Raw genomic sequence first — 14,775 nt, forward strand, 5'->3', positions numbered from 1 at the left:
CATTTTTTTTTACCAAATATTGTATTCTCATCCCAAAAGCTTAAATCTTCACATTTATCAAACACAAGGTTACTGTAATCATTGATGACTGTGTATTGTATATCTACTCTGTTCCACTGATCCACCTTTCTATTTTTTAGCCAGAACCACAGAGTTTTGATAATTACTGCCTTATAATATAGTTTAAGATCTGATACTGCTAAACCTCCTTCCTTTAATTTTCCCCCCTTTAATTCCTTTGATATTCTTGACCTTTTGTTCTTCCAAAAGAATTTTATTATTTTTTCTAGCTCAATAAAATAATATTTTGGTAATTTAATTGGGATAGCACTGAACAAATAGATTAGCTTTGGTAAAATTGTCATCTTTATTATATTGGCTCTAACCACCCAAAAACAATTAATATTTCTTCCGTTATTTAAATCTGACTTTATTTGTATAAAAAGTGTTTTATAATTATGTTCATGGAGTTCCTCGGTTTGTCCTGGCAGCTATACTCCCATTAAAAAAAAATAAATGTATAATGTATGAAAATCAGAAATTCTAAAACAAACTAGATGTAGCTATTTACATCATGAAAGGAATCACTACTGGAAATCTCAACTCTCCTACTATTTAAAAGGTGTTTTGATTTAGAAAAAACTTGTCAGAAACATGTGTATTATGTAAAGCAATGTATATTTGTGTATGAATTCTGTCCTTCATATTAGTTACTAGAAATGACAGAAGAGAAATAGAGTGAGGAAAAAAAGGTAGAAAAAGTTCCCTTAGAAGCAGAAAGCTGGGAAACAATTTTTTACAGCCAGTGTCTCTGATAAAGGACTCATTTCTAAAATACATAGAGAACTGAGTAGAATTTATAAGAATACAAGTCATTCCCCAACTGATAAATGGTCAAAGGATATGAACAGGCAGTTTTCAGAGGAGGAAATTAAAGCTATCTATAGTTATATGAAAAAATGCTCTAAATCACTATTGATTAGAGAAATAAAAATCAAAACAACTCTGAGGTACCACATCACACCTATCAGATTGGCTAACATGACAAAACAGGAAAATGATAAATGTTGGAGAAGATGTGGGAAAATTGGAACACTAATGAATTGTTGGTGGAATTGTGAACTGATCCAGCCATTCTGGAGAGCAATTTGGAACTATGCCCAAAGGGCTATAAAATTGGGTACACCCTTTGTCCCAGCAACAGCACTTCTAGGTCTGTATCCCAAAGAGATCATAAAAACGAGAAAAGGACCCACATGTACAAAAATATTTATAGCAGCTCTTTTTGTGGTGGCAAAGAATTGTAAATCGAAGGGACACCCATCATTTGGGGAATGGCTAAACAAGTTGTGGTATATGAATGTAATGGAATACTATTGTGCTATAAGAAAGGATGAACAGGCGGACATCAAAAAAACCTGGAAAGAGTTATATGAACTGATGCTGAGTGAAATAAGCAGAACCAGGAGAACACTGTACACAGTAACAGCCACATTGTGTGATGACTGACTTTGATAGACTTAGCTCTTCTCAGCAAGGAAGGGTCTAAGACAACTCCAAAAGACTCATAATAGAAAATGCTATCCACATCCAGAAAAAGAACCATGGAGTCTGAATGCGGATGGAAGCATACCATTTTCTTTCCTTTTCTTTTATTGTTTTATTTTATTTCTTCTTTCTTGTAGTTCTTCCCATTAGTTCTAATTCTTCCATACATCATGACTAATGCAAAAATATGCTTAACATGAATATATAAGTAGAGCCTATATCAGATTATATGCCAAAATCTTATGGAAGAGAATGTGGAAAACTAAAAATAAATAAATAATTTTTATTAAAAAGTTCCCTTAAAGAATAAAGGGCCATGAATTCCTAAACAAAAGAAATTCAAGTTTCTTAAAATTAGTTCTCACTAGTTGCCACAATTACTGTTTCCCTCAACTTACCTTTTTTATGTTCTTTAAGTTAACCAATGTCTTTATTTTTTGAATTAATTTATTTTGATTTCTCAACAATCAATTCCATATGCTGTTGAGTTTAAAATTTTTTTCCCCCTTCCTCCCCACCACCCTCCCCAAGATGGTGCACAATCTGATATAGGCTAGACATCCCTCCACTTACTTCAACATTTACTTTAAATCTACTTTAAATACTTTAAATCTCTGATTTCATCAATATGAGCACACCTTCAGCTGAAAGACTCCTAGTGGGCAGTCCTTAGTTGCTGTAGCAAAAAAAAAAAAAAAAAAAAATCATTTAGCAGCCAGGCTTTAGGCTATATCTAAACCTCTTTGAAGTGAGTTACGCTTGTCCTCCACCTCCCAGAGGTCTGTTTCTGAATCTTTTCCAACTTGATAGTACTTGCTTGAACTTGTGCTCCACTGGTATCACTTTTAAGAACTCAGAGTCACTTATCTACCAAGATGAAATACCACTTAGCAGGGCTCCATTAGAGGGCTCCTCTTAACATGTGTTTAAAAAAAAAAATTGGAACCATGAATTAGTTTCATGTTTACATTGGAAGTAAGTAATAAAGAAAGTAAATCTGAACAAAAATAATTCTTACTACTGAAATTATCATCACATCATACTTATAGGCCTGCATTTCTTTTTCTAATGGTATAGTCTAGACCCTGGGATGAAAAGTAGTAGAGCTGAAAGTAGGACAGTAAGACTCTTAAAGGTTTCTCCTCTTGTGTCATTAGACTACCAGGATACATGTAATCTATCCCCAACACAAAGCACTAGGAATATGCAGATAATTCACCACTATGGAAGGGTTGAAAATCGCACCTTCTTTGTGTTACCTTTTCCTACAAGATTTGGGCCTTCAATGAAATACATGAAATTTGATACATTACAAAATTAAAACTATATTCCTCAGAAAAACATATAGAAAAGTATTTTTAACCACCACTAAAATCTTACTCTGATTCTTCCTCATGGCATGGAAATGATGACCCTGGTTCTGGAAGATAGCCACATGAGCAGAGTACAAGCTTTGGTAGGCCCTATTAAACTGGGAAGGCTTTAGGTATGGGCTTGGTATGTCTGTTTTCCAAGGACCAAAGAAGCTAAGTTCAGAAATGCTTGTGACTAGTTCACGGCAAAGTTATGAATTCTGGCCACAGCAACTCTCACAGATTATCTACTGAGTTATAAAGGGGTATCACACTGCATCAATGGATGGAACACCCATGCCAATAAAGACTACTCTTTAAGTAATTAAACAAGCGAAATTTTTGTAGATGTTCCCTGATGTATCCCTTCCCCTCGATGCTCGACAGCTGCCTACCTTGCTTGCCTGTAAGTCCCCACTTTGTCCCAATATGACAAATAAAGGTGAAAAAAATATTGTAATACATTTATCCTAGTAATTATCAGCTGCTCTCACACACTATTTTGCACTGTTTTAGAAAGGGTAAAAACCGTTTGCAAGCAATTCTTAAAACAATAATCATCTGCATTTATTTAATGAAGTTTTTGTGAGAAAACAGCTCAAAATAAATTTATATTAGGAATGTGTTCTCTTATGATATGAAAGGAGTTTACAAATGAAAACATCACTGATTACAAATGCTAGGGGAAGAGACTGGCTTCTCCTTTTGTATTCTTCTTGCAATATGAGAAAAATGTCCATCTGTATAGTACTTTAGGTTTTACAAACAGCTTTCATGGGATCATAGATTTGTAGAGAGAAGGGACCTTACCGGCTATTTAGTCCAATCCCTTCATTTTACAGATGAGAAAACTAAGGCCCACAGAGGAAAAATGATGTTCAAGGTCGAAGAGACAGGATCTGAATCATAGTATAGTGGTATTCCAAATCTGGCCTTCTCTCCACTGTACCCTACTGCTTTCTTCATAACAGCCCTATAAGGTAGGTGATATGAGTATTAGCCCCCTTCTACAGATAAGAAACACAGGTCTAGAGATTAAGTGACTGACTTGTCTACAGTTACACAATTAATAAGTGTCAGAGACAGGACTTGAACACAAATTGCTGATTCCAAGACCAAAGCTGCTTCTGCTATAGGAATGAACATCAAATTTTCCTATGAATGAACTATAGTCACCTGTAAAATAAAATATAAATCATTACATTCAAAGGAATTCTAGAAATTAATTCCAAATATGGAAGTTTACTTTTCACTAAGGCAGATCCTTAATTAAAAGCAACAACTGGAAACAGTAAACACTTAATTGTGGCATTATACTCAAACTTACTAGTGCAAGAAATGTAGATATACAGAATAGGTCTAGGACAACTATACCTGCTGTGAAAACAATTCTGCCAAGTTAAAAAAAATGAGAAATTGGAAATAGACGAGTAGGAAGAAAAGGACATTTTTGTAGTTATATAAAAGTGCAACATGATAAAGAGTAATCTTAGAAATCGAAATTTAGAATCAATACTAATCAACAGAAAGCAGCGACAAGTCAAGTAAAGAAGCATTTATTAAGTACTCACTATGTGCCAGGAACTGTGCTAAATACTGAGAATACAAATACAAGCAGAAAGATAGTCCCAGCCCTGAAGGAGCTTATGTTCTAATTGGGAAAGACAACACATAAATGGAAGCTGAAAAGTAAGTAGTAGTGGGGGAGATCCAGGAGAGAGCATGGTAGTCAGTAGAGTCAGGAGTGGAGTCTGGAGAAGAATGAAAACATTTTCAGACAGCTAGATAGAGCAGTGTACAGTAAAAAGTGTAGGACTTGGAGTTAGGAAGACCTGAACTTGAATCCCACCTCAGACACAATTGGTTGTGTGACGCTGAGCAAGTTGATTAACCTCTATATGTCTCAGTTTCCTCATCTGTAAAATGATAATAACAGCACCACCCTTAAAGGGCTGCTGTGGGGATCAAATGAATAACATATTTAAAGAGCTTTACAAACTTTAAAGCACTATACAAAAGCTAGCTATTGTTATTATTGTTATTGTTATTAAATGGCTGGCCTGGGCTCATTCCTTAAAGTGAATGTTCTGGGACGAAACAGCCAATCAGAGGAAGACCACAGGGATAGAATATACTTCCAGTATGAGAAATCCAAGGGTGGAATGAACTTCCTGCACAGGGAGCTTTCTGTAGCATGGTAGAGAAAATCCAGAGTCAGGAATAGAGTCAAGTTCCAAGTCCAAAGCCCTTTGGGCTTGTGTCCCAGGACACTGGCTTCTCTGGGTTTCCCTGCAGGACTAGTTGCAACATCCAGATTGTAATCCTGAACTTGAAGTGACAGATGGGATCTCTGATAGGCAGAAGATCAGCCCTAGTCATATAGTGTTAAGTACACCTTAGGAAAAGCAGTATGTTTCCAGTCATTTGATATAGTTACAAACTGAGGATAAGGAATGAGATGAGACAAGTATTCATTAGCTACAATTTCCAATGATAATGTGATTTCAACCAGTCACTGGCTAAAATAAGATTCTAAAGGAAAGCTACTCCTTTGTAACAAGTTACTTCCTTGCCTTTCTTCAAATGTAACTATTTAATTGAAATTTAATTTCAAACCCTATTTAGCCCTATAATAGTACCAACATGAAAGCTATTATTAATAAAATCTCATTAATTCATCCTAATTTGAGGGGGAAATCACTTGGAGAATACTGTGAAAAGAATGCCACTTCATTACTATCCAGCACATTCAGTGACCCCTAGTTCCTGAAGGCCATAAAAATAGAGGGAAATCCCTGACATGTTCCCCTACAATTCAATACAACAAACATTTATTAAATACCCACCCAGAGCATGGAATTGTGCTGGGCACTGGTGATATAGACAAAAGTGAAACAATTCCTGCACTCAAGGAACTAATATTCTAATGGAATGATAACAATATACACACAGATAAGTATATATAAGATACAAAGTAGGGAATAAAGTGGCAAAAAAAAGAAATTTTAGTGTTCCAGAAAATTTGATGAGATTGAAAAAAACAAAAACAAACAACCAACCTGATGACTAGGAAGCTCAGGTAAGGCTTCACAAAGGAGGTAGCACCTGAGTTAAGCCTTGAGGGGAAAAACAGGATTCCAATGGGCACAGACGAAAAAAAGCAAACATGGGGGGGGGAAGGGGAGTGGAGTCTGTATGAATGCATAGAGGCAGGAAATGCCATGGAACAGTGATTAGTCGCATTTGGTTGAAACATATAACACAGGAAGGAGAATAATGTGAAATAGGGCTAGAGAGGTAGGTTGGTACTAGAATATGGAAGGTCTTCAATGCTTGATTATTTTGTATTTTGAGTTTATTTGGATTTCTTTTTTATCCAGGAAACAATAGGGAACCACTAAGGATTTTTGAACAGGGAAGTACTATAGGAAGATGATACTGACAATAATGTGAAAAACAGATTGGAGATGCAACAGACAGGACATAGAAGAACCCATAAGATGGCTATTATACATTAGTCTAAATGAAAGGTAACGAAGGCTTGAATCAGGGTTGTAGCCACAGGATCATAAGATCTTTGATTTAGAACTGAAAGGGACCTTAGAGTTTATCTATTCCAGCCCTATTGTGAGTAGATTAAAAAAAAAAAAGACAGATGTAGGAGGGATGATGCAGAAGGAAGCAAAACTGAATGGATCTGGAACCTTACCAAATGACTCCAAGATTATTAATCTGAGTGACTAGGAAGAAGATTGTAACCCCCTTCAGCTTGATAATGATTTGAAGGCAAAGGGGTTGGGTTCCAATTCTGACTCTTCCACTTGCTACCTGTGTGACTTTGGGCAAATAACCTAACCTCTCCAGTTACCAGTTACCTCTACCTGTTTCCAACTAGATAACTTCTAGGGTCCTTTCCACTCTAAATCTATAATCTAATGATGTTGTCCTCACAAATGATATTTATTTAGGGCTTTAAGGTTTAAAAAGCACTTTACATGCATTATTGAATTTGATCCCCAAAAAACCATATAGGAATTACTATTCCCACTTTACAGAGAAGAAAAGAATCAGCAAAGTCAAATAATTTATAAGCTAGTAAAATTAGGCTTGAACCTATGTGTCTCTTGATGCCAGTTCAGCTCTCTTTCTACTATACCAATAAGGAAGTTAATAGGAAAGACTTCATGTTTAGACTTGGAGACAGAATAAATCATCTGTTATTCCAGAATCAACCTCACTCAGAGTCTTATCATCAGGCTAGCCACCAGGCAATGAGTTCTTTTTTCAATCACAATTCACAAAAACTAACCAAGGTTTAGCAGAGTTAGGATGTGGATAGGTGAAAAAAGACAAAAATCACAATTCTTTTAAGTATCTAAGAAGTATATAATTCTGGTGGGAAGACAGCAAGAGATACTGGAGTAAGTCTTGGAGTGAAGACCTGGGTTCAAATTCATACCCCACACAAACTTTGTGACCCTTGGCAAATCATTTAACCCCTTAGTACCTCAGGAAACTCTCTAAGACCCTAAGAGACAGAACAGTAGCTGATCTTCATCACAGGATGGGCCCCAAAATAAATAAATAAATAAATAGCACTCAGATGATAATGGGGAGCAGGGAAGAGAGAGACTAAACATTATATTACTCAAAGAATTTTATATTTCAATAATTATCATAGTCATTGTTGAATCAGTGTACATGAATCATGTACAACTGCACTGTTAACCTTCAACTCTCAGATCAAACATTTCTGTCTTCTTTACGTCATTAACTTGTTTAGCAATGGCTCATTTTAACCCATTTAAAAAGTAAAATTACAAAAGTAAAATGCAACTTGGAAAGTTTGAACTACCAAAACGTAATTCAGTGACATCCAAACTAATGACTTCCAATTGCAACCCCCTTGATCTCTCAGTGTGGTTCTACAGTCCACTGTACTATAGATTGTTAGGAGCCTGGGATTCTAGTACAGGCTTTCTTAGTAGTTTTCTCACTATTCCATTCAATTCAATAAATATTTGCTGAATGCCTATTTTGTGCAGAGCACTTTGGTAGATAGTACGAAAAGATAAAAGGTTTTATAAATCAGGACCCCTCTACTCATGAAACTTACAATCTAATAAGTTGATACAATTCAGGCATAAACAATGTAAAATAACATGTAAATACAGAGTGTTACGTGAGATCTAAGGAAAACAATATTACTGACTGAGGAAGGAAGAGGGAAATCAGGCAGGGCTTCATGGAGGTGGTATTTCAGTCTGTTTTTAAGGCAATAGGGAGTTACTTGAGATTTTTGAGGAGTGACATAACCTGACATACGCATTAGAATTATTTGCATGACAACATTAAAGATGGATGGGAGGGGGAGAAGAGAGCACCTTTAGAAAGATATTGTAAGCATAACTCAAAAAGAGGTCCTTCTTGAAAGTGGGCGGTCTACAGGTGTTGCATGTTTTCAGAATTTTCAATGTACTGGTCAGTTGTCCTGATTTTTCCCTCTTCTTTTTCTTTCTTTTGGCTTTAAAAAATACTATTTGTTATATGAGATGTCTCTCTAGGAGTAGAGGAGGATTCTGATGACGTTAAAAACAAAAGACATCAATAAAAACATTTTTCAAAAAAAGAAGAGAATTTTAATATTCCAGAGAAGTGGCCCGAACTCAGGCAAAAGCAGAAAAAGGGAGAAACTGGAGATGTTAGGGAAGCAGAATCATAGATCTAGAGCTGGAAAAAACCTTAGTTGTCATCCAATTGCTTCATTTTACAGATGAGAAAACTGAGGTACAAAGAGGTTAATTGGCCAAAGTCACACAGTCATTAAGTGGCAAGAGAACAAAATATCTCAAGTATGGATCAAGTATGGACAGAGTATCTTATCAATGTAGATTCGCTGCCATTTATCTGATTATTTACTTAATGAAGATTATTCCCATTTATGTTTCCATGAATCAACACAGAATACATGCAAAGTCTAGCCAAAGGTTTTCTAGTCTTTAGATATAGGGTGGATAAAGTTACAATTCAGCATAAAGTGGATGGAAATAAAGCTCAACCAAACAGTTCTATACTATAGTTAAAAAGACTAAAGACTAAACATTTTTGATTCTTTGAGGAAAGTTGCTATACAGATTCCACATATCGATAAACTAAGTTCCACTTACAGATCCTTCTGTCACCTCCTCCTAATCCCTTCCCTCATCCTTTTCCTTTACCCAGTCAAATTCACTTTAGTCCACTCTCCCATTCATAGAGAACTTCTAAGCATTCATTTAACACAGTAACATGCTCTCTCCCTTTCAAACATAGCCATCCATAAATTCACAGGTCATTCAAGGCAAATAGTAGCTTAAAAAAAAGCTCTGGCGCCTTGGAGATGGTACCTATGCCAAGAGATCACTGAGAAACTAAAGTTATTTTCAGTTTTATTTACAAGCAATCTAGATGATCTGCTCTTAGTGCTCCTGCTTGTCCTTTCAGAAAAGGTTTCACTTCAGAAGAGATGTCATATATTCTATGAGGGTCATTATGAAATTCTGCTAGTTTTTAATTGCCATTTTTTTTAAAACACAAAGTATAGTTCCATGGCTTCATCTGACACAGTTTTGTTTAAAAACAATAAAAAGAATGGTCTAGTACAGAAATATTAAACTCTTAGCCCTGAGGCTAGCAAAACTCCTTAGAATAAATTGTAATTGGGAAATTTTTAACAAAATAAATAAAAATATAATACAAAATAGAGAATGTTAATTTGTAGTCTTTCTAAGTCAATATTCATTTCTATTTGAGTTTGACACTACTGGTCATAACTCTTCCTAGTATCAATACAAACCTAAGTAAAGGTAGGTCAGCTGGGTGGCCTCGTGAATAGAGCCCCAGGGAAAAGACTCATCTTCCCGAGTTCAAATCCAGCCTCAGACATTAACTAGATCTACTCTGGGCAAGTCACTTAACCCTGTTTGCCTCAGTTCCCTCACCTGTAAAATGAGCTGGAGAAGGAAATGGCAAATCACTCCAGTATCTTTGCCAAGAAAACCCCAAATGGGGTCATGAAGTTAATCACAGAACAACAAAGTAAAAGGAGTGGGTGTCCTATTGTACTTGTAGATCTGCTACTCTGTAAAAATGACTTCTTTCAGATAAAAGTGGGGGGATCAAGAGAGAATTGGAGAGGAGGGAAAGGAGTAGACAAAAAGGGAGAGAAAAGGGAGAGACAGGAAGGAGGGGAAGAAAGAGGAGATAGAGGGAGAAGAGAGAATAGGAGAAAGGGAGAGAGAGAAAAAGAGAGGAGGGGGAAGTAGGGGAAGGGGGAGAAGTGAAGAAGGGGGAAGGGGCAGGGGGGAGAGGGGAAGAGGGGGAGAGGGTAAGAGGGGGAAAGGGGAAGAAGGGGGAAGGGAAAGAAGGGAGAAAGGGAAGAGAAGAAGGGGAAGGGGAAGAGGGGAAGAAGGGGGAAGGGGGAAAGAAGGGAGAAGGAGGAAAGAAGGGAGAAAGGGAAAAGGAGAAGAGAAGAAGGGTAAGGGGGAAAGGGGGGGAAAGGGGAAGAAGGGGGAAAGGGGAAGAAGGGGGAAAGGGGAAGAAGAGGGAAAGAAGAAGAAGGGGGAGGAAGAGAGGAAGAAGAGGGGAGAGGGGAAGAAGGGGGAAGGGGAGAAGTAAGAAGGGAAGAAAGGAGAGAGAGAGAGAAGGTAGAAGGGAGAGAGAAGACATGAGATAAGAGAGAAAGAGACAGGAGAGAGTATCAAGACATGTAAGGGGTGGAGGAGAGAGAAGAGAAAAAGTGGAGGGAGGAAGGAGCACAGGGGAGAGAAATGAGAATACAGAGAAGAGAGATAAAAGAGGAGAAAAGAAATAGGAAAGGAGAAAGGGAGAACATGAGGAGAGAAAAGACAGAAGAGCAGACAGACGAGAGGAGAGAACAGAGGTGGAGAAAGAAAGGAGAGACAGCCTGCTCTTTTGTCCCCACTCCGTCCCCCAGGAGCGTTGATTTCTGGAAACCTCCAATGAATACTGAATGACAGGTGGGGGGGGGGGGCGTCGGATGCTACAATTGTTTACACGCTCCTCCCGGAGACAGGAGGCTAGGGAGAGCGAGCAGCCTCTCCATGACACCCTACAACCTGGAGAGGGTGATCTTTCCAAAGTTGCCAAGAGGAAGACTCGGTGGCAAGAAGCGGCTGGGGCACATTTTACAGTTAGGGGGCAGGAAGAGTCCAAGCCCCGGCGGTTTCGCTCGGCCCCCGGCCTGGGGGCGAGAGGGGAAGAGGAAGGAGCCGGACAGCCGGGTCCCAGCCCCGCTGCTGGGACAGGAAGGGACGGATCACGACGGGACGGCGGAAGGGGGAGCCGCTCTCTGGGGCCGTTACTCCGGACAGCGGAGTGACCGGGCTCGGACAGGAGCGGCCCAGAGGGTCCCGTCGCCCCCTTCCCCAGATACCCCGACCACCCCCCCACAGTCCGTCCTCCGGGCCCCGAAGCTCACCCCCGCGGTCTCCTCAGCGGAACATTCCAGCAAACTCCGGTCGATGGCCTGCACCTCCGGCTCCAGCTCCGACGCCATCTTCTCTCCTCCGGCCTCCGCCTCCGCTGCCTGCCTCCCTCAGCCCCCGGGGGCCGCGGCCGACACCCCCGCCTCAGGCAGCTCCGCTCCCCGGAACCCGCCGGGGGGAGGGGGTCAGGCAGGGAGGAAGGGTAGAATGGAGGAGGGAAGGGAGGGAAGCAAGCGGGCGACAGGGGACGGGACCGGGACGGAGACGGGAGTGGGGGAAGCCGCTGGTTCTGCCTCTCGGGGCTCAGCGGCACGTCACCGCCTCCCAGTCCCGGGGAAAGGACACGGCGGGCCCCGGGGCCTAGCGTAGGAGATCTCCTCTACCGCGTCCCAAACCGGGGAAGGGGCAACAACACCATGGAGAGCGAGCAGGGCATTGTGGGGACTGTAGTCTTCTTTCCGGGGCTGCCGGGAGGGAGGTGGTGCTGGCAGACGAACCACAAGGGCATTTTGGGAGTTGTAGTCCGACTTCCGAACTCGACCTCGGGGGAGGGGTAGAGTAAGGAGGGAGTTGAAGGCGTGGAATTTGCTGCGAAAACAGCGTGGTCGGAGTTGTAATCCTCTTTCTCGCCTCAAAGCTCATCTCGAGAGCCACCCTCCTACATGAAGTGTTTCTTAATTTCTCCAGCTGCCAATGCCCCCCCCCCCCGCGAAATTACAATGTATTTACCTTTTCTGTAGTCTGAATTTATTTATATGTGTACGAGTGACATGTAAGTTAATGAGATTATGAAACTGTTTTTTGTTTTTTGTCTTTGTATGCTCAGTATCTAGAACAGGGCCTGGCAATAATAGGCGTTTCATAAGAACTTGATGTAGTGATTGCTTACTCTCCCCCCAAACAAACTAAAAACCACTCCCCTTCTGAATTTCCCTATTTCTTTCAAGGGTGCCTCAATCTAGGCTGGCATCCTCATTATCCTTGATTTCTCACTCTCCCTCATCCCACACATCCAACGGTTGTCAAATCTTGTTATTTCTATCTTCACAACAGCTCTCATATTGGTCCTCTTCCTTTCACTTACTCATTCACTCAATAAATTTTGATTACTGCTATGTACTCACCAGGCCACCACCATAATTCATACCCTTACCACCCCTCTCCTGGACTGTTGTAGCATTGTCCTAATAAGTTTCTGCCTCAAGTCTATATATCTATATATATATATTTTCCAATATATATCCACTATATTCTCATATATATCCAATATATTCCAATACATATCCTCTACCTCATACCAGGAATGCATTATCCAGGAGTGGTGAACCTGTGGCCTCCAGGCCACATGTGGTCTCTGAATCCAAAAGGTCTTGGATCCAAGTTTTTGGATTCAATCAAAGGGCTGCACTTGAGGACCTAAAGGGTCACTTGTGGCCTCGAGGTGGCAGGTTCCTCACCCCTTCACTATTCATCTCACCTCTGCCCCCTTAAAATCTCCTGTTTCCTTCAAAACTCAGCTCAAGAGACATTTCCCTGAAACCTTCTCTGATTCACACCTTTCTCCAAGTGCTGGTCCCCCCACCAAAAAATTCATTTTAAATTAATTTTGTACATAAAATACATATGTTGTGCGGTCTAAATATAAAGATACAGCTTATGGGTGTCATGAATATATCAGGGACCCGACCCTTTTTTGCTTATGATTGGAAGAGGGCTGTTATGGCCCTGTCAGCATGCTATCTACTAGAATTTTATCTATCTGCCACCTTTTGAAAAGTTGCTTCTCTAACTTTTGGAAAGAGTGCTGGACTTAAGAGTCAAGAAGACCTGAATTCGAATCCTACCTTAGGACATTTTCCAGCTAGGCAAATCACTCAACCTCTTTGTGCTTCAGTTTCCTACTTTATAAAATGGAGATAATAGTAGTACCTACCTTACCAGTTGGTTGTGAGAATCAAATGAGTTAACACATGTAAAGTACTTTGCAAACTTTAAAGCTACAAATGCAAGCTATTATTATTAGCCCTCAAAAGGGAAGAGTAGCCTTTGCTTACACTCACTAGCTTAGCCACTTTCAACCAATTACTGGTTACACAAAAAACCATCATGAATAGTTAGTAAACCTCTTTACCAAAGAAAGCCGCAAATAGAAAAAGAAGTTGTAGATATTAAAATGCACCAAAGACCAATGCGGGGAATTGTTTTGCTTGACTATAAATGTTTCTAACAGTTTTGTTTTTCTTATTCTCAATTGAGAGAAAATATAGACTCTCTGAAAAAAAAAACAATATGTGTACTATATATATATATATATGTATATATATATATATATATTCTTTGGCTAAAATATTTATTACATATGTGGTGCATGCATACATACAAGTACTCACTGCAGGTCACAGGACTTCCCCTCAGGGAAAACACTTTAGGCTTGGTTGGAAGCAGAATTACATGTATCTCTTTTGTATATACTTATGTATATGCTCTTTCTTCTGATAGAATGTAAGCTTCTTCAGGACAGAGACTTTCCTTTTTGTCTGTATCCCTGATGCCTTGAATAGTACCTGGTAGTAGGAGTCACTTAATGCATATTTATTGATTGGTTGATTTCTGGGAAGAGAAAACAGAACAGGATATTATGAAAAATGAAGTTGTACTTACCACCTCACCACCATCCTCCCCAAAGTGTTCACCTAGTCTTTCTTTGTGGCTTTCCACCAACACCAGCAGCTCATCATCACCTCAAAAAAACTTAAGAAGTCTGTGAAGTTAGTCAGCATTGGAGGTAGCATAGTAGCAGACAGAATGCTGGAAAGAGTCAGAAAGATTTATTCAAATATTTTCTGTGACATTTATTAGCTGTGTGCATGCTATCAACTAGAATTTTATCTATCTGCCACCTTTTGAAAAGTTGCTTCTCTAACTTTTGGAAAGAGTTAAAGACTTAAGAGTCAGGAAGATCTGAGTTCAAATCCTACCTCAGGACATTTTCCAGCTAGGCAAATCACTCAACCTCTTTGTGCTTCAGTTTCCTACTTTATAAAATGGAGATAATAGTAGTATCTACCTTACCAGTTGGAATTTAATTACTCTAAACCTTGGTTTTCTCATCTATAAAATAGGGATTATAATAGCAATTATATAGTACTTTAGGTTGTGCAAAGTGCTTTACAAATATTATCTCATTTTATCCTCACAACAACCATGGGAAATTGTACCGGCCGTGCCGACCTTCTGCCGGCTGCACGCCATACCCTCTCCTCCTATAAGGAGCAGGCTACCAGAGTCATACTCACTTCCGAGTCTTCGGTCCTCAGCCGGATAAACACACAGAGACGAGCCATCGGGAGGCGCCAACACCAGAGCTTTATTCAGAGGCCATCACAGCA

At 39.5% G+C, this 14,775-nt stretch overlaps 1 protein-coding gene across 2 annotated transcripts in view; it reads right to left on the minus strand.

Annotated features, from left to right (window-relative positions):
- UBR2 (ubiquitin protein ligase E3 component n-recognin 2) overlaps window positions 1-12,401 on the minus strand; it is a 149,365-nt gene extending 136,964 nt beyond the window's left edge. The window contains exon 1 of one of the 2 annotated variants that reach the window (XM_027838320.1): window positions 11,380-12,401. In XM_027838320.1, the coding sequence (XP_027694121.1) occupies window positions 11,380-11,457 (78 nt within the window). In that variant the 5' untranslated portion in view covers window positions 11,458-12,401. The remainder of the gene's footprint in view (window positions 1-11,379) is intronic. The other variant, XM_027838319.1, reaches the window with a different exon arrangement.
- Window positions 12,402-14,775: the final 2,374 nt, after the last annotated feature.

This window comes from Vombatus ursinus, unplaced genomic scaffold (assembly GCF_900497805.2).
Source record: "Vombatus ursinus unplaced genomic scaffold, bare-nosed wombat genome assembly UNPS02014826.1, whole genome shotgun sequence".
NCBI classification, from domain to species: Eukaryota; Metazoa; Chordata; class Mammalia; order Diprotodontia; family Vombatidae; genus Vombatus; species Vombatus ursinus.